At 44.6% G+C, this 23,501-nt stretch overlaps 1 protein-coding gene across 4 annotated transcripts; it reads right to left on the bottom strand.

The window, feature by feature from the left end:
• Positions 1–7,021: 7,021 nt before the first annotated feature.
• Positions 7,022–21,309, bottom strand: VSX1 (visual system homeobox 1). Of its 4 annotated transcripts, none has more exons than XM_010591493.3 (5): positions 20,656–21,309; positions 17,810–17,891; positions 17,214–17,337; positions 16,440–16,620; positions 7,022–7,056 (listed from the first exon to the last, which is right to left on the bottom strand). In XM_010591493.3, the coding sequence occupies exons 1-5, from the start codon at positions 21,077–21,079 to the stop codon at positions 7,022–7,024; spliced, it is 846 nt and encodes a 281-aa protein (XP_010589795.2). In that variant the 5' UTR covers positions 21,080–21,309. The 4 variants fall into 4 exon arrangements, with proteins under 4 accessions (XP_010589795.2, XP_023405721.2, XP_064131769.1 ...); XM_023549953.2 differs by lacking the exon at positions 7,022–7,056 and adding an exon at positions 12,007–15,245; XM_064275699.1 differs by lacking the exon at positions 7,022–7,056 and adding an exon at positions 12,007–15,245 and having other exon boundaries at positions 20,596–20,781.
• Between the last annotated feature and the right edge of the window lie 2,192 nt (positions 21,310–23,501).

Here is a 23,501-nt window from a genome sequence, read left to right as displayed (position 1 = left end):
AGAATCTCCCCACCCCCACAGTCAGCCCCATCTCCAGCTGCTTTGCTGAGGACTGAGTGAAACTTTAGCTGTTATACAAAACTGACATGTGTTGAAGAGGTAATGTAAGTGGTTTTCGGTGGAAGAGAGTGAAAGAGAAGTCCTGAAATAGTAAAATGAGACACAACAAATTCTGCAATGACTAGAGGATGGATAAATGGGGCAAGTTATGTGAACTAAGGCATTTCAAAGCCTGAATTGAGATCAGAGTCAAAGAGCAGACAACCACTGTTGGTGATTTAGGGGGTGAATTAGAAGGACTAGGGTTGAAAAATACAGAAATACCTCTTCATAAAATTTTTCAAAACTTAAAAATTAAGATGAATACTAAGCTTTGAGCCAGGGCAAAAGCAAGTCAACTATTCCCACCAGTAGATGGCAGTAGTGTTTTGCTTATAATGAAAAAGCAGGACAAAACGCAAACATCCTTGGAAAAACTTTTAAGCTTTGGGAAGAAACACCCAGAAGAGTCAGAACAATGCAAGGAATATCTACCATTCCCTCTTGATAAATGACTTCTATGCAAGTACTGCAGAGTGACAACGCCTTTAATAAAGAGAGGTGTTTCTGTAGAATCATTTTCTGTTAAGAGCAGCTTTCTGCCTTCTTCTCATCAACTAGGTAACAGGTCCAAACGAAAAACCAAACCCATTGCCACTGAGTGGCATGATTCGAACTCATGGCAGCCCAATGTGCTACAGAGTAGGACTCCTCTGTAGGGTTTTCTTGGCTATAATCTTTATAGAAGAGATCACCAGCCCTTTCTTCTCTGCTGCTGCTGGAAGTACCACGTATTACGGGGTTAGGTACCTTGGAAGAAAGGCCTGGAAATCTACTTCCCAACCTACTTGGGGTCACTACAAGTGGAATAGTCCTGTTGTTGTTGTGTGCCATTGAGTTGGCTCTGACTCATAGTGGCCCAACATGACAGAGGAGAACTGCACGTAGAGTTTCCTAGGCTGTAATCTCTATGAGAGAAGATAGCCAGGTCTTTTTCTTGCGGAGCCACTGGTGGCTTTGAGCTGTTGACCTTTTGATTAACAGCTAAGTGCTTAACTGTTCCACCACCAGGGATCCTTGGAATGGTCCTAAGATTCTGAAAACTGCTACCACCCTGCAGAGACCTCCTACTTAGATCCCAAAGTGAGAGACAGAGGCTACGAGAGGAATCTCAAATTCAGCCTCAGAACCAATGGCCCAGGGTTGATTAGCGGCCACTACATGTCAGCATGAGACAGGCAACACGAAGACGCAAAGCAGAAAGGCTTGGTCTCTGACCTTCAAGGCTGTTAGGGTTTGGATTCCTAGACACTCAAATGGGAGAATATGTAAACACCCGAGGAGGTGGAAAGTGATTTATCTCCTAAACAGAGTGATGATTTCCTAAGTCATGCAAAGCCTTTCCAACCTCTGTCAGCCTACTCAAAGGACTGAAAAACAGTCAGCAGGCTTGTCTACCCCCATAATATGTGCTGCTCAGCAATAAGTTTCCCTTATCTTAAATTTTATCAAATAATTATATGCCCCCCAGTTAGGAGGGCATTATGCTGAGTGAAATAAGTCAATCACAAAAGGACAAATATTGTATGAGACCACTACTGTAAAAACTCATGAAAAGATTTACACACAAAAGGAAAAAACCTTTGATGGTTATGAGGGAAGGGAGGGGTGGGGATGGAAAAACGAAACAGACAATAGATAAGTGGTAACTTTGTTGAAGGGTAAGACAGTACACAGTACTGGGGAAGCCAGCACAACTTGTCCAAGGCAAGGCCATGAAAGCTCCACAGACGCATCTAGACTCCCTGAGGGACCAAATTACTGGGCTGAGGGCTGTGGGGACCGTGGTCTTGGGGAACATCTAGCTCAATTGGTATAACATAGTTTATAAAGAAAGTGTTCTACATTCTGCTTTCTTTGGTCAGTAAAGTCTGGGGTCTTAAAATCTTGTGAGTGGGCCATCTAAGTTACTCCACTGGTCTCACCCTGAATGGAGCAAGGAAGAATGAAGAAAACCAAAGACACAAGGGAAAGATTAGTCCAAAGGACTAACGGACCAGAACTACGACATCCTCCACCAGACTGAGCCCAACCCAACTAGCTGGTGCCAGGCTATCACCACCGACTGCTCTGACAAGGATAACAATAGAAGGTCCCAGACAGAGCTGGAGAAAAACGTAGAACAAAATTCTGACTCACACACACAAAAAAAGACTAATCGTCTGACACAGACTGGAGAAGCCCCGAGAGTATGGCCCCTGTACACTCCTTTTTTCTTTTTTTTTTTTATTGTCCTTTAAATGAAAGTTTACAGTTCACGTCAGTTTGTCATACAAAAACTTCTACACACATTGTTCTGTGACCCTAGCTGCTCTCCCTATAATGAGACAGCACATTCCTTCTCTCCGCCCGCATTTTCCATGTCCATTCAACCAGCTCCTGTCCCCCTCTGCCTTCTCTCCCCGCCTTCTGACTGGAGCTGCCCACATAGTCTCATGTGTCTACTTAAGCTAAGAAGCACACTCTTCAACAGTACCGCTTTAAGTCTTGTAGTCCAGTCTAATCTTTGTCTGAAGAGTTGGCTCCAGGAGTGGTTTTAGTTCTGGGCTAACACAGAGTTCCAGGGCTGTGTCCTGTGGGGTCCCTCCAGTCTCCATCAGAGCATTAAGTCTGGTCTTTTTATTAGAATTTGAGTTCTGCACCCCGCTTTTCTCCTGCTCCATCAGGGACTCTCTGTTGTGTTCCCTGTCAGGGCAGTCATTGGTGGTAGCCGAGCACCATCTAGTTCCTTCAGTCTTAGGCTGATGGAATCTCTGGTTTATGTGTTCCTTTCTGTCTCTTGTGGAGCTCATGTTTTCCTCGTGTCTTTGGTGTTCTTCATTCTCCTTTGCTCCAGGTGGGTTGGGACCAATTGATGCATCTTAGATGGCCAGTCGTTAGCTTTTAAGATCCCAGATGCCACTCACCAAAGTGGGATGCAGAACATTTTCTTAATAAACTTTGTTATGCCAAATGACCTAGAGGTCCCCTGAAACCATGGTCCCCAGACCCCCCGCCCCTGCTGCTTTGTCCCTCGAAGTGTTTGGTTGTATTCAGGAAACTTCTTACTTTTAGTTTAGTCCAGTGGTGCTGACTTCTCCTGTATTGTGTGTTGTCCTTTCCTTCACCTAAAATAATTCTTGTCTACTATCCAGTTAGTGAATACCCCCTCCCTCCTTCCCCCACCTCAAAACCATCTAAGAATGTTTCCTTCTGTGTTTAAGCCTTTTCTTGAGTGCTTATAATAATAGTCTCACATAATATTTGTCCTTTCACGACTAATTTCACTCAGCGTAATGCCTTCTACATTCACCCGTTATGAGACGTTTCACAAATTCCTTGTTGCTTTTTATCATTGTGTAGTATTCCATTGTGTGACTATACCTTGATTTGTTTATCCACTCATCTGTTGATGGGTACCTAGATTGTTTCATTCTTCCTGCTATTGTAAACAGCGCTGTAATAAACATGGATGTGCATATCACTATTTGTGTGATGGCTCTTATTTCTCTAGGATATATTTCAAGGAGTGGGATTACTGGATTGTATGGTACTTCTATTTCTAGCAATTGAGAACACCATAGCTTGAGACAGGTGCACCTTAGTCTTCAAGGTGACATCTTTGCTTTTCAACACTTTAAAGAGATCTTTCACAGCAGATTTGCCCAACACAATGCGTTTTTTTGATTTCTTGACTGCTACTTCCGTGGGTGTTGATTATAGGCCCAAGCAAAATGAAATCCTTGACAACTTCAATCTTTTCTCTATTTACCATGATGTTGATTATTGGTCTACTTGTGAGGATTTTTTGTTTTCTTTACGTTTAGGTGTAATCCATACTGAAGGCTGTGGTCTTTGATCTTCATTAGTAAGTGTTTCAAGTTCTCTCAACTTTGAGCAAGCAAGGTTGTGTCATCTGCATAACACAGGTCGTTAATGAGTCTTCTTCCAATCCTGATGCCCTGTTCTTCTTCATACAATCCAGCTATTCAGATTATCTGCTCAGCATACGGACTGAACAGGTATGGCGAAAGGATACAACCCTGACGCACACCTTTCCTGATTTTAAACCACGCAGTGTCCCCTTATTCTGTCCAAACGACTGCCTCTTGATCTGTGTACAGATTCCTCATAAGCACAGTTAAGTGTTCTTGAATTCTCATTCTTCATAATGTTATCCATAATATGTTATGATCCACACAGTCGAATGTCTTCACGTAGTCAATAAAACACATTTAAACATCCTTCTGGTATTCTCTGCTTTCAGCCAGGGTCCATCTGATATCAGCAATGATATCCCCGGTTCTACATCCTCTTCTGAATCCAGCCTGAATTCCTGGCAGTTCCCTATCAATACACTGCTGCAGCCACATTTGAATGATCTTCAGCAAAATTTTACTTGTGTGTGATATTAATGATATTGCTCGATAATTTCCACATTCCGTGGGATCACCTTTCTTGGGAATAGGCATAAATATGGATCTCTTCCAGTCACTTGGCCAGGTAGCTGTCTTCCAAACCTCCTGGCATAGACAAATGAGTGCTTCCAGCACTGCATCCATTTGTTAAAACATCTTAGTTGGTATTCCATCAATTCCTGGAGCCTTGTTTTTGCCAATGCCTTCAGTGCAGCTTGAACTTCTTCCTTCAGTACCATCAGCTCCTGATCAGATGCTACCTCTTGAAATGTTTGAACATCTATCAATTCTTTTTGGTATGACTCTGTGTATTCTTTCCATCTTCTTTTGATGCTTCCTTCATTGTTTAATATTTTCCGCATGGAATCCTTCACTATTGCAACTCAAGCCTTGAATTTTTTCTTCAGTTCTTTCAGCTTGAGAAATGCCGAGCATATTTTTCCTTTTTGGTTTTCTATCTCCAGCTCTTTGCACATTTCAGTATAATACTTTGTCTTCTCCAGCTGCCCTTTGAAATCTTCTGTTCAGTTCTTTTACTTCATCATTTCTTCCTTTTGCTTTAGCTACTCGATGTTCAGGAGCAAGTTTCAGAGTTTCTTCTGACATCCATTTTGGACTTTTCTTTCATTCTTGTCTTTTTAATGACCTTTTGCTTTCTTCATGGATGATGTCCTTGATGTGATTCCACAACTCATCTGGTTTTTGATCAACAGTGTTCAACACATCAACTCTATTCTCGAGATTGTCTCTAAATTCAGGTGGGATATACTCAAAGTTGTACTTTGGCTCTTGTCAACTTATTCTAATTTTCTTCAGTTTCAACTTGAACTCGCATAGGAGTAATTGATGGTCTGTTCTGCAGTCAGCCGTTGACCTTGTTCTGACTGATGATATTGAGCTTTTCCATTGTCTCTTTCCACAGATGTAGTCAATTTGATTCCTGTGTATTCCATCTGGTGAGATCCACATGTATAGTCGCTGTTTATGTTGGTGAAAAAAGGTATTTGCAATGAAGAAGTTATTAGTTTTACAAAATTCTATCATTTGATCTTCGGCATTGTTTCTATCACCAAGACCATATTTTCCAACCACAGATCCTTCTTCTTTGTTTCCAACTTTCTCATTCCAATCACCAGTAATTATCAATGCATCCTGATTGCATGTTCTATCAATTTCAGACTGCAGAAACTCGCAAAAATCTTCAATTTCTTCATCTCTGGCCTTAGGGGTTGGTGCACAAATTTGAATAATAGTCATATTAACTGGTCTTCCTTGGAGGCGTACAGATATTATCCTATCACAGACAGCGTTGTACTTCAGGATAGATCTTGAAATGTTCTTTCTGACAATGAATGCAATGCCATTCCTCTTCAAATTGTCACTCCTGACATAGTAGACCATACAATTGCCCGATTCACAATGACCAATACCAGTCCATTTCAGCTCAGGAATGTCTAGGAGATAGATGTTCATGCGTTCCATTTCATTTTTGATGACTTCCAGTTTTCCTAGATTTATACTTCGTACATTCCAGGTTTACGATTATTATTGGATATTTGCAGGTGTTTCTTCTCATTTTGAGTCATGCCACGTCGGCAAATGAAGGTCCCAAAAGCTTGACTCCATCCACGTCATTAAGGTTGACTCTACTTTGAGGAGGCAGCTCTTCTCCAGTTGTCTTCTGAGTGCCTTCCAACCTGGGGGGCTCATCTTCTGGCACTATATCAGACAATGTTGTGCTGCTATTCATAAGGATTTCACTGGCTAATTTTTTTCAGAAGTAGATTTCCGGGTCCTTCTTTGCAGTCTGTTTTAATCTGGGAGCTCAGCTGAAACCTGTCCGCTATGGACGACCCTGTTGGTATCTGAATAGTGGTGGCATAGCTTCCAGCATCACAGCAACATGCAAGCCCCCGTGGTACGACAAACTGACAGAACTGTTGGGGCAGGTTGTGCAAGAGAATGTCTTTATGCTTAAGATATATACATACAGAAAGAAAGAGAGGCAGACAGACAGACAGACTGGCTTGGTGAACCTGGCAGAATACAGACCTATAAAATTGTAAGCAAAATAAAATTGTTGTTTTAAGCCACAGTTTTGGGATGACCAGGTCACCTTCTAAACTGAGACATCTAAAAGCTTTATAGTTTTTGCCTTTCATATTTATGCCTTTATTCCACCTAGAAGTATTTTCATGTAAGTTGTGAGGTAGAGGTCCGATTTCATTTTTTCCATTATGGATAAATAACTATACCAACCACTTATCAAAATTCAACCCTTTTCTCCATGGCCCACCCTGCCACCTCTATATCCATACATGTGTGTGATTCTTGGCTCTTTGTACTGACTTATTGATCTGTTTTTCTCCCCAAGCCACTACTATACAGTCTTCATTAAACGTCTTATCAAAGTGCTGATATGGTATATTGATAGAGCAAGTTGTTCCACCTTGTTCTTCTTCAAGAGTATTTTAGATATCCTCGGCTCTGAAATTCTTTTATATTTGAGAATCAGTTTAGCGTGTTCACTTAACTTCTCTGCAGCCCAGTTTTTCACCCACTGTGAGAACTGGAAAAGATGATGAATATGGACATGATTTATAGACCGTGGAGAGCAATAGCATTTTAGTTTATTGTATTTATACTACTAAACCTAAGAAAAAAATATTGGTTGCAATATCTTGCACTTCTGTCACACCTGAAAAATATCTCCTTAATTCATCAGTGTTCTTTTTTTTTTTTTTTTTCTTTAATGTGTTGCCTCCTATTACCGCAGGGCAAGTGGGAGTGTTACACAGATCCATGTTAGAAATCTTTCCAAATTGACCTTACTAAAATTGTAAATTTTTTAAAAAAATCTTTTAGACTTTAACAGTCATATTTCAGCTTGAAAACATTTTTGAAAATTGGAAATAATTCTGTCCTACTGTGACTCTGTGGTCAGAATTGAATTTGACCTTCTGGAACATTTGAATAAGGACTTAAAATGTAAAATGTCTGCTTTTCCCCTCTTTAACAAATTGGCGCTTGTGAGAGCCAAACAGAAGACATAGGACTCTTTAGCATGAACCATTTTCACACTGTATTTTTAAAAGCATTTTTGTCCTGTGTGAATTTAACTCTAAATTGAGAAAAGAAATACCAATATTTTGATAGATTTTATTTAATTTTTACATACTAATTTTACAAAACTTAGAAAATATAAAAAAGACACAAATTATCCAGTTACTCATGATCTAAAGATAAATGCTGTGAAAATTTGAGAGGACGTTCATCTACTTTCTAGTCTTTAGTTTATGCATACACAGTGTTTTATATCCTGGATGTGACAGACACTGTGGGTTGGCTGGTCAACAGTCACTCCTCTTTCTTCTTTGCTAGAAGAAGCCCAATTATATTTAGTTTAGGGGCAATAAGAGCTTGGAAGAGGAGCGGCCTCAGCCCAGTCCCAGAGATGAATTTTGATGAGTCTAAGGCAAACAAAGAATTCTGCCCCCTTGACTGGCAAATAGTGTGAGGCCAGATGTACCCAACTGATATATCTGGCCTTACACTAAAATGGCATTTTGTTGTGTTCCTAGTTGTTGTTGTTAGTTGTCTTTTAGTTGGCTCCAACTCACGGCAACCCCACGTACAACAGAAGGAAACGCTGCCCCGATCCTCATGATTGCTGGCATGCCTGAGTCCATTGTTGCCTTCAAACCTAGGGGGCTCATCTTTCTGCACTATATTAGACAGTGTCCTGGGTGATCCATAGAGTTTTCATGGGTTAATTTTCACAAGTAGATCAGGAGACCTTTCTTCCTAGTCTTAGTCTTAAAGCTCTGCTGAAATCTGCACACCATAGATGTCCCTGCTTGTATTTGAAATACCAGTGGCATCACTTCCAGCATCATAAAAAACCAAAAAAACAAACCCAGTGCCATCGAGTCAATTCCGACTCATAGCAATCCTATAGGACAGAGTAGAACTGCCCCATAGAGTTTCCAAGGAGCACCTGGTGGATTCGAACTGCCTACCCTTTGGTTAGCAGCCATAGCACTTAACCACTACGCCACCAGGGTTTCCTCCAGCATCATAGCAACATGCAAACCGCCACAGTACCAAAAACTGACAGAGGGGTGGTGGTGTGTTCCTAGAACTCTTCTTAAATATTATTTAAGCAGGGCATCCCAACAAGTTATGATTGCATGCTTTATTTAGTTGGTCCCATATTGGTAAATAATGATGATGATGATAAACATTACCTTTTAATTATTGATATTAGCAGAAATTCCAGTAATAGTATTAGTAATAATTATAATAGATGGCTGGTGGCTGTGGTGCTTCCTTGTTCTCCCGGCCCATCCTGGGCTTCTGCACAGTCTGAGGTCATCGTGTGCCTCGGGTGATGCCTGAAGATGGATGGAAGTCATCACCAGGTGGTCAGTCCATAAAAGTGGAAGGGAAATTTTACTTCTCCATAGCAGTTCTTCTGCAAGATGCCTGGGTGCAGATACTGAGCACACTGGGCCTCAGTGGGCCTCCTGTTGGGGGACAAGTCTCTCAACAAAATGCCAGAGCTGGAAGAGACCCGACAAGTCATCCCTTCAGTGGGTGCCAGGCTGTTACATAGAATCCACACTGTGGGGCCACCGTTCAAATGATGCAAGCAGATCGGGGCCATGCTGTGGTAGGCATTTGCCACAGAGCCAAGGCTGACCAGCTGAGCTCCACAGAGAGTAGGGACAGAAAGGTGCTTTTGTCAGGAGCTGTCTCTTGAGATCCTGGAACCTGTTCCAGGAATATTCTGTCATTGGCTTGACAGGATACTGTGCCTTTTGTAGCAAAGTGTCCCCTACAACTACATAAGCCAAACTTCTTCCACACCCACAGGAACAAACAACATTTATATTGCGGCCTGGCACCCACCCTATCAAAATAAAAATTTCTGGTTTAATACCTTTAGCGTGGGTGATGAACGAGTAACCAATAGGTCACAGTCCACGAATGGGTCACAACCACAATTGTAGCCCATTTAGCTCAATGTTGGAGTGACATTGTTGCCAAGGATTGTCAGAGCAAACAAGGCCAAAGCCAGAAGGATTTGGCCGGTAAAGATGCAATGAACCACATATAGCATATGATCTCACTTATATGAAATAAGCAAATGTATAGAAACCAAAGACTATTAGTGGTTACCAGGGTGGGAGCAAGGCAAAGCTTGTTCGTAGGGGCCATTACGTTAATAGTGGCAGAAAATTTGGAAAAAGATGGCAAGAATGAGTGTATGACTTGGCGAAAATAATTGAAAATAATCACTGGATTGTACATGCAGAAATTATTGAGATGGCATATGTTTTGTTATGTATATTTTCACTACAATAAAATAGATGCAATTAACCACTTTTAGATTCAAACTTAGTGAATAGAAAATACTTTGCCCACACAGTAAAAAGCACAACACATGGTTGAGGAGCCAATGGGGCAAAGCTACCATCTGTGAGATTATGACTAAATGCCTCCAAGTCAGAATCCTGCCCAGGAAGGACGTGGCAGTGAAGAGCCTTGGTTTGCCTCACGTGCGCCCTGCCACGCATCATACTGTGATGGGGTCCAGTGCTGAGAACCTCTCCTCCTGGGAAACGGTGCTTGGTTGCAAAGGGGGCCTCCCCCTCAACCATCACACACAGCAAATTCTAGTTTATGCTAACCCATTCCTAGACAGCCTGCTTCTGGGTCAAGATTTTGTACGTCCACTGAAAACCAGCCGTGAACACAAGCGTTTGTTATTTTTTAAAAAACAAAGACATAGAACCAGGTGCCTGTATCATGAATTATGTGTATCCCCTTGCTGAGAATTCAGTTCTGTACTTCTGTGCAATGGTTTTATAGTCAGTGGCATCACTAAGAGGGTGTGGGGAAAACAGACCACATTCCCTGACACTGTCAGAGGGGGTGACACCAAAACTGACCCCAGGGTCCACCGTGGAAGGCTGTTCAGGGAGGGGCCCCCGGTGGAGGGGCCCAAGGCAGTGGCGTCACTAGGGTTGGCATCACCCCATGTGAAAACTCTTCACCACCATCCACTCTGTCACCCACCAGTCAGGGTGCAACTGCACCCACCACTGAGCGGAGAGGAGGGTCTCCGCCTTGGCCAATGGAAGAGGGGAGGAGCTGCGGGGAGCTTCTGGAGGCAGGGCCGGGAGGGGCTGGCTTCAAGGCTGGTTGGGGCCAGGCCATTCTGCCCACAGGAGGTGTTTGCCTGCCAGCCAACCCATGGGGAGGGAGGGGTGACACCAAGAGTTACTGCAATGAGTGGTACCAACCCTAGTGATGTCACTGCTGCAGCTCAGCTCTGAAGGTGTAGGGCAGGAAGCCTCTTACCAAGTCAGAATACCAGAGGTCAGGAACTGCCTCTGGACAGCCTCTCTGATGATAGGGAAGGGAGTAGAAGGTGGACTCACAAGAACCTCCTCACAAGCCTCCCACCCTCCGTTCCAAGAAGATCACAAGGCTAAGATTGGCTGCAAGCCAAGACTGGCTGCTTGACCTTTGTGGGTACAGTGTGCAAGGTCTCCAGGGCACCTCACTGGAGCTGTACTTCTTAACAAAAACATTGCCATTTGAACCATTTTTACGTGTACCATTTAGTGGCATTAGTCACACAATCTTGTGCAACCATCACAACTCTTCATTTCCAAACTTTTTTTATCACCCGAAATTATACCCTTTAAACACTAACTTCCCATTTCTCCTCTTCCCCCAGCCCCTTGTAGCCATAATCCACTTTCTGTCTCTGCATTTGTCTATTCCAGATATTTCATATGCATTGCATCATGCAATATTTGTCCTTTTGTGACAGCTTATTTCACTCAACAAATGTTTTCAAGGTTTACCCATGTCGTAGCATGTATTAGAACTTCATTCTTTTTGTGGCAGAATAATACTCCACTGGGTATATGTACCACATTTTGTTTATCCATTCATCTGTTGATGGACACTTGGATTGTTTCCACATTTTGGCTATTGTGAATTATATTGCAATGAGCACTGGTATACAAGTTAAAAAAAAAAGTAAAATAGTTAATATTTATTTTGTTCTTTCTCTGCCAAGTCAGACACTTAGCTAAGTGCATTACTCATGTTATCTCATTTAATCTTCAGAACAATGGGACTGTTCTATTATCATCCCCATTTTACAGTTGAAAAAGCCGAGAGACCAGACAGGCTATGTAACACAGCTAGATGGTGAGAGAGACACTACAAAGATTGTGCTTTGTATCATGGACAGATGACTGATAGGTAGATGATAGGTAGATGATAGATAGATAGATAGATAGATAGATAGATAGATAGATAGATAGATAGATAGATAGATAGATAGATAGATAGATAGATAGATAGATAGATAGATAGATAGACAGATAGATAGACAGATAGACAGACAGATAGACAGACAGATAGACAGACAGATAGACAGACAGATAGACAGACAGATAGACAGACAGATAGACAGATAGATAGACAGATAGATAGATAGATGATAGATAGGTAGGTAGGTAGGTAGATAGATAGATACACACAAATAAATACATAACATTATGAAATATTGAGAGACTTATTGTTATTTTGGTGTAAATTCTCTCTTTTCCATTTAGGAAGCATCCTTTTATTCCAACTTTCTAAAAGTATTTTGTTAAGAAATGGTACTTGTTTATTGAATGCTTTTCAACACATGTTAAGATAAGCCTAATTTTTTGTTTGAGCTGTTAATAAAATGTATAAATAACTTTTTTCACAATATTAAATTAACTTTGCATTCCTGGGGTAGACCTTCTGTAGTCAAAGTAATTTTTGGTATAGTGTTAAATTCTAAACAATGGCAGTTTGTTAGGAATTTCACATCTACATTAATGAAGCCAAATTGAGCATTTTGGGTTTTATGTGGATATATGTGTGTGTGCGCACACATGCATGAGCACACTGTCTTTGCTGGGTTTTGGAACCAGGATTATGCTAGGGTTAGGAAGCATTTCATTGTTTTCTCTGTCCAAGAACAGCTTATGTACCATACAGATTACCTCTTCCTTAAAAACTTCCGAAAATTCACACATAACTCCATCTAGACCCAGAACCATTTCATAGCATAATTGTATTGTGACTTTCTTGGTTCTTGATCTTTCATATTTCATGTTTATTCTGGAGTCAATATTAGTAATATGTATTTTTCCAGAAAGTTTATTCATTTGTGGGAGATTTTTTAAATACATTAATATGCATTTAAGTTGTGAATAGCTTATAGTATTGAAAATAGCCTATATGAGTGGTTCTAATCCCTTTCTCTTTTGCCTCTTCCTATTTTCTCCTTTTTCTTCACAAGTTGTGTAGAAGTTTGCCCATTATTTGTATATTTTTTGTAGAACCAGTTGTTAAGGCTGTTTATTTCACATTTATTCTGCTTTACATGTATATTTCTGCTTATATCTTTTTTTATTATTTCATTTTTTTTTTGGAAACTTTAAACCCAGCAACACTTCAGGAACATTTTTCCAAATAAATAAATATACCTTATTATTATAACTTTTAATAGTCATTCATTTCATGAGCATAATGTATATAAGTTGCACAAACTCACAAACTTCCCCAAGCTCAATGCTGAGTAAACTAAGGAGCAAACATAAAACAACCAGTGAGAAGCCATTAGGGGCAGAAAATGAGTGTAACAAGTGTTGTGCAGAGTTCAGAACCTGGCCTTCCAGAGTACTTTGCCAACAACTAGCCACTCATTAGTGGTTCAGTCTCAGGCTTCAGCCATGATCTCTACTAACCAGAAGTGAATAAAAGAAAGTAGAGCTCGTTGTTTCCTGCTTCTACATTAAGGAGGAAGTGATGTTTAATTTTCACAACAGTGTTGAACTAGTATAAACCAAAATAACTAAACCTGTTGTCATCAAGTTGATCCCAAATCATAGAGACCCTATAGACAGAGTAGAACTGCACCATAGGGTTTCCAAGGAGCGGCTAGTAGATTTGAACTGCCAACATTTTGGTTGGCAGCTGTACCATGCTGTAGCTCTTAACCACTGTGTCACCAGGGCTAAGAAAAGTAGGCTAAAGGAAGAGAATGGAGCCTCAGTTTTCTCACCTGAAGAGATGGGAGCACTGAGCCCTGCCTGGAGGATTACCATGATGATTTACAGAGAACAGCCTAGAAAGTTCTCGCAGTTTCTCTCCACCTGCTCCACCTTCTTCGTGAAGCCCTGCATTTCCCCCTCGATTACATGTAATCTCTCTCTGAATTCTGAACTCCAAATGATGAATTAGACATAGCCCCCATCCCACAGGAGCTTTCAGTCCAGCAAAGGAGCCAACAAAGGAACACATGATGAGGAGTGCTCGGGGCCTGAAGACAAAAATGCCTTAGAAGCTCTTATACTGAAAATGTAAAGGGATAAAAGGAGAGAGTCCACGTCAGGAAACCAGGGACGACGGAGATGTGCCTTGAGAAGCAAGCGCACCAACAAAACATTTATTTTTAAATAATAAATAAGTGGCAAAGGAAATATAGGAAAGGAAACATTCATAAAATCCAAATCACTAAAGTACTTTCAAAAAGAAACACAAAAAGACCAAGAAGCCTGGTCAGTGTTTTATAGGTGTTCAACAGCTATTTAAACATGGTCCCATGTTTTTCAAAAGGGGGGCAGTATGGCTTTCTTTGCTTATGAGTTTCCATATGCATAACCTGTCAAATGACACTCAGAAGAATACAAAATTATTGCATAGCAAGAAAATTGAAATGCCCAAAACCAAGTTCAAGGTGAAAAGCATAAAAGATACTATAATTCATTCATGGCTACTTGGAGTCTTTACTATGTATACCGAACCCGAACTGAACCCAGTGCCACTGAGTCGATTCCGACTCATAGCGACCCTATAAGACAGAGTAGAACTGCCCCACAGAGTTTCCAAGGAGCGCCTGGTGGATTCGAACTGCTGACCCTTTGGTTAGCAGCCGTAGCACTTAACCACTATTCCACCAGGGTTTCCTCACTATGTGTAGACACTTAATTTTTCTAGAGATTAAATAGTTTTATATTTCCAAATTCAGAATGAGGACATCAAATCTAACCTATTAGTCTACACTGTGTACTGAACTCACTCTTAGGATGCCCACCAGTAAAAATGCTTTTGAACTTTAAGTCCTCCCTCCTCGAGTGCTACAAAAGAGAATCAAAATTTTACACCAAATTAACTGATTGGAGTCCCTTTAAGAAATGGCTTCCATTCTAGAAAGAGATAGGATTTTCCCTCAATCGCTCATTTGTCCTTCACAAGCAAGTGGCATAGCAATTTTATCCTGACATGTCAAGAAGAAAATCCAGCTGGGAGCATTTGTCTTGGACAATTTTGTCTCTTGAAAGGATGCCAGAAGCAAACGTGCCTATTTCTGCCCTTTGTGGGGAACTTGTGGGCCTCACAAGGCTCCCGCCTCCCCAGGCCTGAACCCCTCGAGGCCCGTGGAGTCCGAGCTCCCTCCTGCTCTGGCCACTCCAGGCTCTTTCTTGGTCTCTTGCCGGGTAGAGCTGGAGAGGTCCATTACCTCATCCTCGAGGTTACACTCTGGGCTCACTTTGCCGAAGCTGCTCCGGGGCCCTACCTGACTTGGGCTGGAGTCTCCTTGGGGAGGGTCAGAGCCCCAGAGTCCTGTCAACTTTTCTTCACTTCCTGGTTTACTTGTCATCTCAATGGATTTTTTATGCATCCCTTGCAAAAAGAAAATAATAAAAATAAATATCTTTAAAGCCAGCCATTGAGTATATTTATTTTTTATCTTTATTCTCCAAACCCATTGTCCTTGCCAGTGCCTGTCTCCCCACCTGCCGAGACACTCATAACAAACCAGCATCTGCCAGCAGATGCTGTCAGCAAAGGCAATTTGGAAATCACAGTGACTTTGTTTATTTTAAAATTAGTTGCCAACACTCTAAACTCAAAAGAAAAATCAGACCTCCAGCCTCTCTCAAAAAGTCATCAACACTGGTTCCATGGAGCACATGCTGGAGCCAACTGGCAGCTTCATGATCACCCTTCTCCCTCCTTTGCAAGACTCCTGAGTTTGGGTAATTTCAGACGGGATAGGCTTGGTTTCCTGCCCAAAATTCTTTCTCTGGCCTCTTCAGATTTGGAGGGCAGAGTCAAAATTGTATTTATTATTGGTATGTTTCCAGTCCCCCCCGTGTTGTCGTTAGCTGTTGTTGAGTCAGCCCCCAACACATGGCGACCCCATACACGGTGGAACAAAATGCTGCCTGGTCCTGCACCATCTCCATGACTGGTTGCAGACTGAACCACTGTGATCCATAGGATTTTCATTGGCTGATTTTTAGAAGCAGATCACCAGGCCTTTCTTCCAAGCCCATCTTAGTATGGAAGATTTGCAGAAACCTGTTCAACTACATTGCAACGCACAAGCCTCCATTGACAGACGGGTGGTGGCTGTGTATCAAGTACATTGGCCAGGAGTCAAACTGGGTCTCCCCCAAGGAAGGCAAGAATTCTACCACTGAACCGCCACTGCCTCCTTAGAACATTGGTACTGTACAGCTTCCAAAAATTTATAATAGCACTCAGCGTTTTGGAAATACACGTTTCACATACTGCGAGTATATCATGCCTCTCTTAAGTCCCGAATAACTCTTCCCCAACATGAATAACCTAATGTGAACTTTCCACAGTCTACACAGCTCCAGTGAAAACATCAGGCGATTTTCCAGATACTCCACCATTGAGATTAATTAATATCAGATATAACATTTTGGGCCTGAATCTGCATGCACATTTACTCATAAAAGTACACGCAGATTTGCCTCAGTGAATGGACTGCCCCAGGTGAAGAACCACTCTCACCTGACCCCCACCTTCTCTGGCCAACCCACTCACTCGGCACCCCCTTCTCACCCAGCAGCCAGGGCATGCAGGAGCCTGCCAGGCCACCCGTGGTAGAGTTGATGATGGACTCGGGCAGTGGGAGGGAGTGCCGCACCATGGCCCCATAGAGGCCGTACTCGGCCATCACGCTGCTGCCACCCCAGCACTTCTCCCGCTTCCTCCATTTGGCCCTTCGGTTTTGAAACCAGACCTGGTGTGAGGCAGGAGGGAAAACAGAAGGATGACAGGAAGAGACTCCATGAAGGGGTGCCCTAGACATGGGGTTCTTCTGAAGATGGCCACGTACACACTCAGGTGGGACTTCTAGACCTGAGACTGGCCAGGTGAGGTTCCCACCACCCACTTAGAGCCCACAGGTCTGTGCTGTGGGGGCAGTGCATGACCATTGTGGGTTTCCACAGTGTAAGAAATGAAAAATCAAATCAAAGTATCTTTACCCTGCATTATACAAGGAAGCAGACTCTGATGTTTACTCCTTGATTGGAAAGGGGTCACTGGATAATGGCCCCTTCTAATCTCGTTGTTGGGGCACACCTATTACTGTCTAATTGTAAAGGACTTAATTAAAGGGAAACAGGCTTAGGGAGACTGGGATATCCTCCTGAAATACTTGGGTGGAGGTCCCAGTGTTGTGGCCTTAGGATAAGTGACCATCAGTTTGCAAGTGGACAGGCAAGTTCTGGGTATCTGGAAGTGGCTATAAGTGAACTCACTGTGTGTGAGGAGAACAACAGGCTAGTGGTCTCTGAGGTGTCTCCAAGAAGGAGAAGGGCCCTTGTGTACCTGTACTCGGTCTTCAGGGAGCTTGGTTTTCATGGCCAGTGTTTCCCGGGCATATATATCGGGGTAGTGGGCCTCGCTGAAGGCTTTCTCCAGCTCTTCCAACTGGTGGGCAGTGAAAACTGTCCTGCAGGGAGGACCAGACATACACGTGTGCATGCAGCCACAGGGGCAGCCTGGGCTTCCCAGCCTCAGAGGAGGACTGCTCCTGCCTCCCCTGCTGCCCACACCCCAAAAGATCACCTAATTGGACATTCCACCTCTTCCTCTTTTGGCCCTGAATGATTAGGCTCTGGAAAGTCCAGAAGTTTTGCTCAAAAAAAACAATTCTTGGGCTCTTTTTTCTCCTCCATAAATTTCATCAATTCATTCTAAGAAGACACACAAAATTGTGTCTTTAAAATGCTGCAAAAATTGTTTTGTAGCCTCCTGGGAATTACATAGTTATGTTTCCAAATTGTCAGTCTGCCCTTCCCACTGCTAACCAGGAGGCCGTTGGGCCTGCCATAACCCAGGACCCTGAAGTCTCAACATTGGCCCCATAAGCCCTCGGGGCTGTGTCCAAGGAAAATCAGTCAGAGGACAGCCTGACACTGTACCTGTGCCGTCGCTTCTTCCTCTTGCCTGCTGCGCTGGGCACCTTTAGGTCTCTCCTGTCTTCAGACAGGCTGTCCTCATCAGCTGTTAGCACAAGGAGAGAGAGAACCATAAAAGTGGGCATATTCTTCACATTTTAATATGAAGTTATGAACCGGTCTGGAAATGTGATTATGTAACAGTAAAAGGTAACATTTTTAGCACTTACTATATATTTTATATATATATATATATATATATATTTTTATATATATATATTCCTGACAGAAGCCCTGGTGGCATAGTGGTTAAGTGCTACAGCTGCTAACCAAAAGGATGGCAGTTCAAATCCACCAGGAGCTCCTTGGAAACTCTATTGGCCAGTTCTACTCTGTCCTATAGGGTCCTATATTCCTGACACTATGCTTAGCATTATCCATGCATTACCTCAATTATTCTTCATAAAAGAAAATAAAAACTTCAAAATAGCTGCTGTCATTGTCCTATTTTTACATATGAGGAAATTGAGGCACAGAGATGTTAAGTAATTTGCCCAAGAACACACAGGTCATAAATGGTTGAAGTTGGAATTCAAACCCCAGACTGTGATGCCAAAGCCACTTCGCTACTAATTATATCTCCTGCCCCCCCCCCCCGCCCCAGCTTCCGAACTCATCTGCTTCCCCCTGTTCCAACTTCCTCATCTCTGGCATCAGTGTTTCTCAGAGGGACAGCTGAGGTTTGTGACATCAAAATTGTCATCAGAACTGCACCTCTGTCCTGACCTGCCACTTCAGAGTCTCTGGAGGTGGGTGCCAGGAAACTCCTTTGTGACAAGTGTGCCCAAATGATTGGTATGCACTTTAAAATTTGAGAACTACTCCGCTATGCTTTATCTTTTGACATCATTATATCAAGAGATGCAGAAGGAAAAGAAGAGTAGAAGACTATACTCAGATCCATTGCTAACACACATACTTGTCTCAAAATATTATAAAAGAATGAACAAAGGCAAAAATATTAATAGTGCATTACTTTCACTCCTACATTAATTAGTTCACCTGAAAACTATATGCTTGAAATATAATATTCTGTGTACATACTACCTAGTCTGGTAACCTTTAACCACATGTGACCATTGAACATGTGAAATACGGTTAGTCCTGAGACCTCCTGTAACTGTGGAAATACTTAGCAGATACAGAAGATTTAGCACCAAAAACTCCCCAGGTGGTGAAAGGGGTTAGGCACTTGCCTATGAGCTGGAAGGTTGACAATTCAAACCCACCCAGAGGTGCCTGGGGAGACAGACCCAGCAATCTGCCTGAGAGGCTGCAGCCTTGAAAAGCCTGTGTGGTGCTTCTTTCTATCTGCACACACGGGGGCTCGGTGAGTCAGAACCAACTCCACACCAACTAACAACAGCACCGAAAAAGAATATAAAACATCTCAATAATTTTATATTGATTATATGTTAAAATATTAATATTTTAGATCCATTGTATTAAATAAAATATAGTGTTAAAGTTAATCCCTCTTGTTTCTTTTTGCTTTTGAATGTGGTTATGAGAAGTGTTTGCATTACGCATGGGACTCACAGGATATTTCCGTTGGACGGCACTGCTCTAGACCTTCCAGAAGTGTCTTCACAGCCTAGAATTTAGTTGGATTTTACCTTTGTTTTATCAGCACTCACAGAAGAAAGATCGGATCCTATGAAGGTGGTTTCTGTATTTTCAGTGAAACTACTAGAAGTGGGTCTCATTTTACCTTACATAGAGACTCAAGAAATAAATTTGAGAGCTCAAAACAGTAAGAGTCTGCCTGCTGTGGACTTCCTTTCATTAACAGTGAGGCCAGTGTACCCTCCTGCTTCTCTTTTTGCTTTGGCTGCCTGGATGCTCAGCTCTCGCTCCTATTACACGGTTTCCCTCAGCCGTGTTTTCTTGTGTAATTCTCTCTTCTTTCCCAGCTCGCTAAAAAAAAAAAAAAAAACGAAACCCGCTGCGGTTGAGTTGATTCCTACTCATAGTGACCCTGTAGTTCTACAGAGTAGAACTGCCCCACAGGATATCCAAGGAGTGCCTGGTGGATTCGCACTGCGACCTTTTGGTTAGCAGCCAGTAGCTCTTAACCACTACGCCACCGTTCTTTATAGAATTTCATTATTTCATTGCTTCCTTCTCTTCCCCCACTACTAGCTTCGACTTTATTGCGGAAGTAGGTGCGCTGCAAACAAAAATCTGCGTGTAACTACAACGAAACCGGTGAGGTCGCGTCCTTTCTCACATTCGGGGAACGCAGCATAGAGGAGCTCTGCACTCAGGACACTGTTTTCAGCACGCCGGGAAGACGGACAGCTCTAGGGCCGGCAACTGGAGCTAGCCAAGGACTCGTAAACGATTCAATCATTTAGCTGACCTTTGAGCGCTCACTGGGTACCAGGTTCTGTGTTGCTGACGAAGAACCCACCCCCACGCCTTCCGGATCCACTCAGTTCCTGGAGGCCGAGGCTCGCGCCGGGGCGCTCAGGAAAGGACCTCCGGCGACGATTGCTGGGTCTCCAGGTCACCGCCCGCCCCGCCCCCGTCCCGCCTGCGTAGGTCCGGAACTGCGTGGCGGTGGTGTCTGCAGCGCTTCAGGGGCGGGATCCCGGACGGGAGGCCTGATCTGAGCTCCAGCAAGGGGCAAGGAGCGCAGGGGTAAGGGCTGTGGGGATTTGCCTCTCCTGACTGGGCCTCACTAGGGAACCCGCCTTCCCTTAGGTCTGGGATGCTGGGACTGGGCGCTGTGGAGGATGTTGAGTTACCTCTGCGCGCCCGAAGCCCGGGAGAACAGGGGCAGGAATGGGACGCGCGGGCCTCATTACCGGACGCCGAGACGCCTTCGCTGCGCTTTTCGTGGTGGAGCGGAGACAGCGGGCTGCAAGTAAGCAACCGGGCGGCGGGTGGCGGACCCCCGGGCGGCAGGAACTGCCCGTCGGCTAGCAGCAGGCAAGACGCCCGAGTGGCAGCGGGCGAATGAGCACCGAAGCCGCAGAGGAGGCCCAGCCCCAGTGGGAGGGCACCACGTGCTAGGCAGGAGCTACCGAGCCCCGGGCCGGGGCAAGGCGGGTCCGCGGAGCCCTCGCAGCCAGATCCCCGCCCGGGGACAGTGGGCGAGGGCAGCTCGACCTCCAGGCCCAGCAGGTCGGTGATGGCAAAGCCACGGGGTCGCCGGCCCTGAAGGACCCCGACAGGCACCAGCGCCCTGCCCCTGGCCCGCCGGTCAGAAAGCGGGTCTCGGCCGGTCATGGCTTCTCAGCGGGTGAGGCGCGATCCCTTCTAGGTCCTCTTTGCGGAGGGGACTCAACTCAGAGGACGCTTTATACGACTGGGAGGCCCGTCACTTGCGAAAGGCCGGAAGGGCTCCAATCAACGGGGCGCGGGTGCGTCACTGCTCCAGACCCCACGAGATGGAGACGCCACCAGTTTCCCTCCCCTCGATTGCCGCTCTTCCAGCTGCAGCCCCCTCAACATCCCTACTTCTCCTCCCCTCTCCAGTTGTCCGCCCTCTCCAACTCCCTCCCCCCAATTCTTGGGGCAAAGGAAGGAGGGAGAGGACAACGACCCCGCTGTGTGCCGGTCCTTCCAAACCCAAGGGTTACAGACCCCAGCTCGGTCTTCCTTTCCCTTTCAGACTCTCTGGGTGAAAACCCGGCTCCCGGTCGCGCTGAAGCCTCCCTAACAAGACTTGAGCGCCCATTAAAACCTAGGGCTCCAATTCCCAGCTGCACTTGCACCCCTACCGCAGACCTGAACCCCCCTAGCCCTCCAATTTCACCGCTGGAGCCAAAAAGGCCTTTCCAGGAATGGTCAAAGGAAAACTGGGTGAAAACTTTTATTTATTCCATGCCACTCCACGGTCTAGCCAACTCCACCCCAGCACTCTAGTGGCTGAGCTGTAAGGCGTCGAAAACGCAGTGGAGCTGGGGAAGCAGAGGCAGATAGGTGGGTGATAAGCAGGAGAGGGGTCTAGGCCAAGACAAGGAGGGCAAGGTTGCCAGATCTAGTCAGTAAAAGCACTGGAAAAACCAAACCAAACACAGTGCCATCGAGTCGATTCTGACTCATAGCGATCCTACAGGACAGAGTAGAACTGCCCCATAGAGTTTCCAGGAGCACCTCGTGGATTCGAACTGCCGACCCTTTTGGTTAGCAGCCATAGCACTTAACCACTAGACCACCCAGTTAAATTTGAATTTCGGATGAACATTTTTTCTTTCTTTCTTTCTTTTTTAAGTGTGTCCCAGTATTTTATCTGGCAACACTAAATTGGGGACATGTAAATTGGAAAATAGGATCTGCTTACAGGAGAGCACCATTCCCCATGGGAGCTAATGAATTACTGTTAGATTTTATCCTAATTCGAAGAAAGAATGATTTTCATGTCAAACTCCCATATTTGCTAAGGTTGAGCTATGTTTTAGGCTGCAGGCAGAACAAAGCGCGTCGGTGAGCCGCTCCTGCCGCTAGTTACAAGGTTGAGAGTTCAGCTCGCGAGACAGCGGGTCAAAACTGAACACCTTTCTTTCATTTCTTGTCTTCTGCCTTCATCTCTGACTACCCCACGCACCCACCGGCGCATCACCTGGAGCCCGGAGCCTCCCCTTCCTAAAAGTAGAGCTCTGGAAGCACCCAGCACGGGAGGGGGCAACTCTCCCGCGGAGGCCAGGCTCGCTGCCTTCAGGTTCTCCCTGGTCTGAGCGACGCAAAGTGGGTTTCGGGCGCGTTGCCCTTCGCTTGTGTCCTCTGCCGCTAAACATGCAGATTAAGCAAGGGCTACCGATAAAAATAATACAAGAGGCTGTGCATTAACTCCGCTTTATTAAAGGAAGACCCAAATCTCCTCACACAAGCTGTTCTGTTCCCGGGATTAGCAAAACAATAACTTTCCTTTGGATAATTGTCCTTTGAATGGCTCCCGGTGGGGGCGGCTTGGAACGCTGGCGTCATCCTCGTCTCTGCAGGGAATTTCTCCCCCAGATTTATCTGTGAGTTCAGGGCAAGGCAAACGGGGCTCGGCCAAGGTGCCGCTCCTCCCCGGGCGGCATTCTTCAGTCGTTTGTATATCCGAACTTGGGGCCGCCGTGAAGGGAGACACCCACGGGTTTACACATTTCCTAGCCCGTGTTCCGGGAGGGCAGTCGGGAGAGTCAGCCCTAGGGTAACCTATCCCTGGTCACCCACACCGGGAGGATATAAAATGCTCCCGGCTCTCTCCCTGTAGATGCGGAGGGCACTCCCCTCTCCTGCGCCAGAGTCTTGAGGTCTCCCTCACCTATCCTTTGTTCCAGGAGTTAGAAGACACCGAGACGGACAAACCCCAAGTAGATGGCCAGGGCTCAGAGGTACTGGAGCCCGGGAGAGGGCAGCCCAATCTACGCCATCCCACGCCGAGCGGTAGCAGCGCAAATGCTAAGAGCATCCGCCTCTCCAACCTCTTGGGGGAGGATCTTGCCAAACCCATTTTACTGATTAAAGAAATGAGGTTTATTAAACCGGCCATACAGGACACGAAGAAGCAGGAAAAGCGAAGCGGGGCAAGAGATCGGACAAGAGGAGCCAGGGTTGAGAGATGTGGGGAACCAAGAGACCGAGAACAGGGGAGGCTCTAAGGGGAGAGGGCGTCCCTAACTCCTCCTCGGGCCTCAGAGACCGGGAAGGGGCCCATGGA

Source organism: Loxodonta africana, chromosome 24, assembly GCF_030014295.1.
Source record: "Loxodonta africana isolate mLoxAfr1 chromosome 24, mLoxAfr1.hap2, whole genome shotgun sequence".
Lineage (NCBI taxonomy): Eukaryota > Metazoa > Chordata > Mammalia > Proboscidea > Elephantidae > Loxodonta > Loxodonta africana.
Note: the sequence above shows the minus strand (reverse complement) of the source record. Positions and strands in the feature narration are given on the sequence as shown.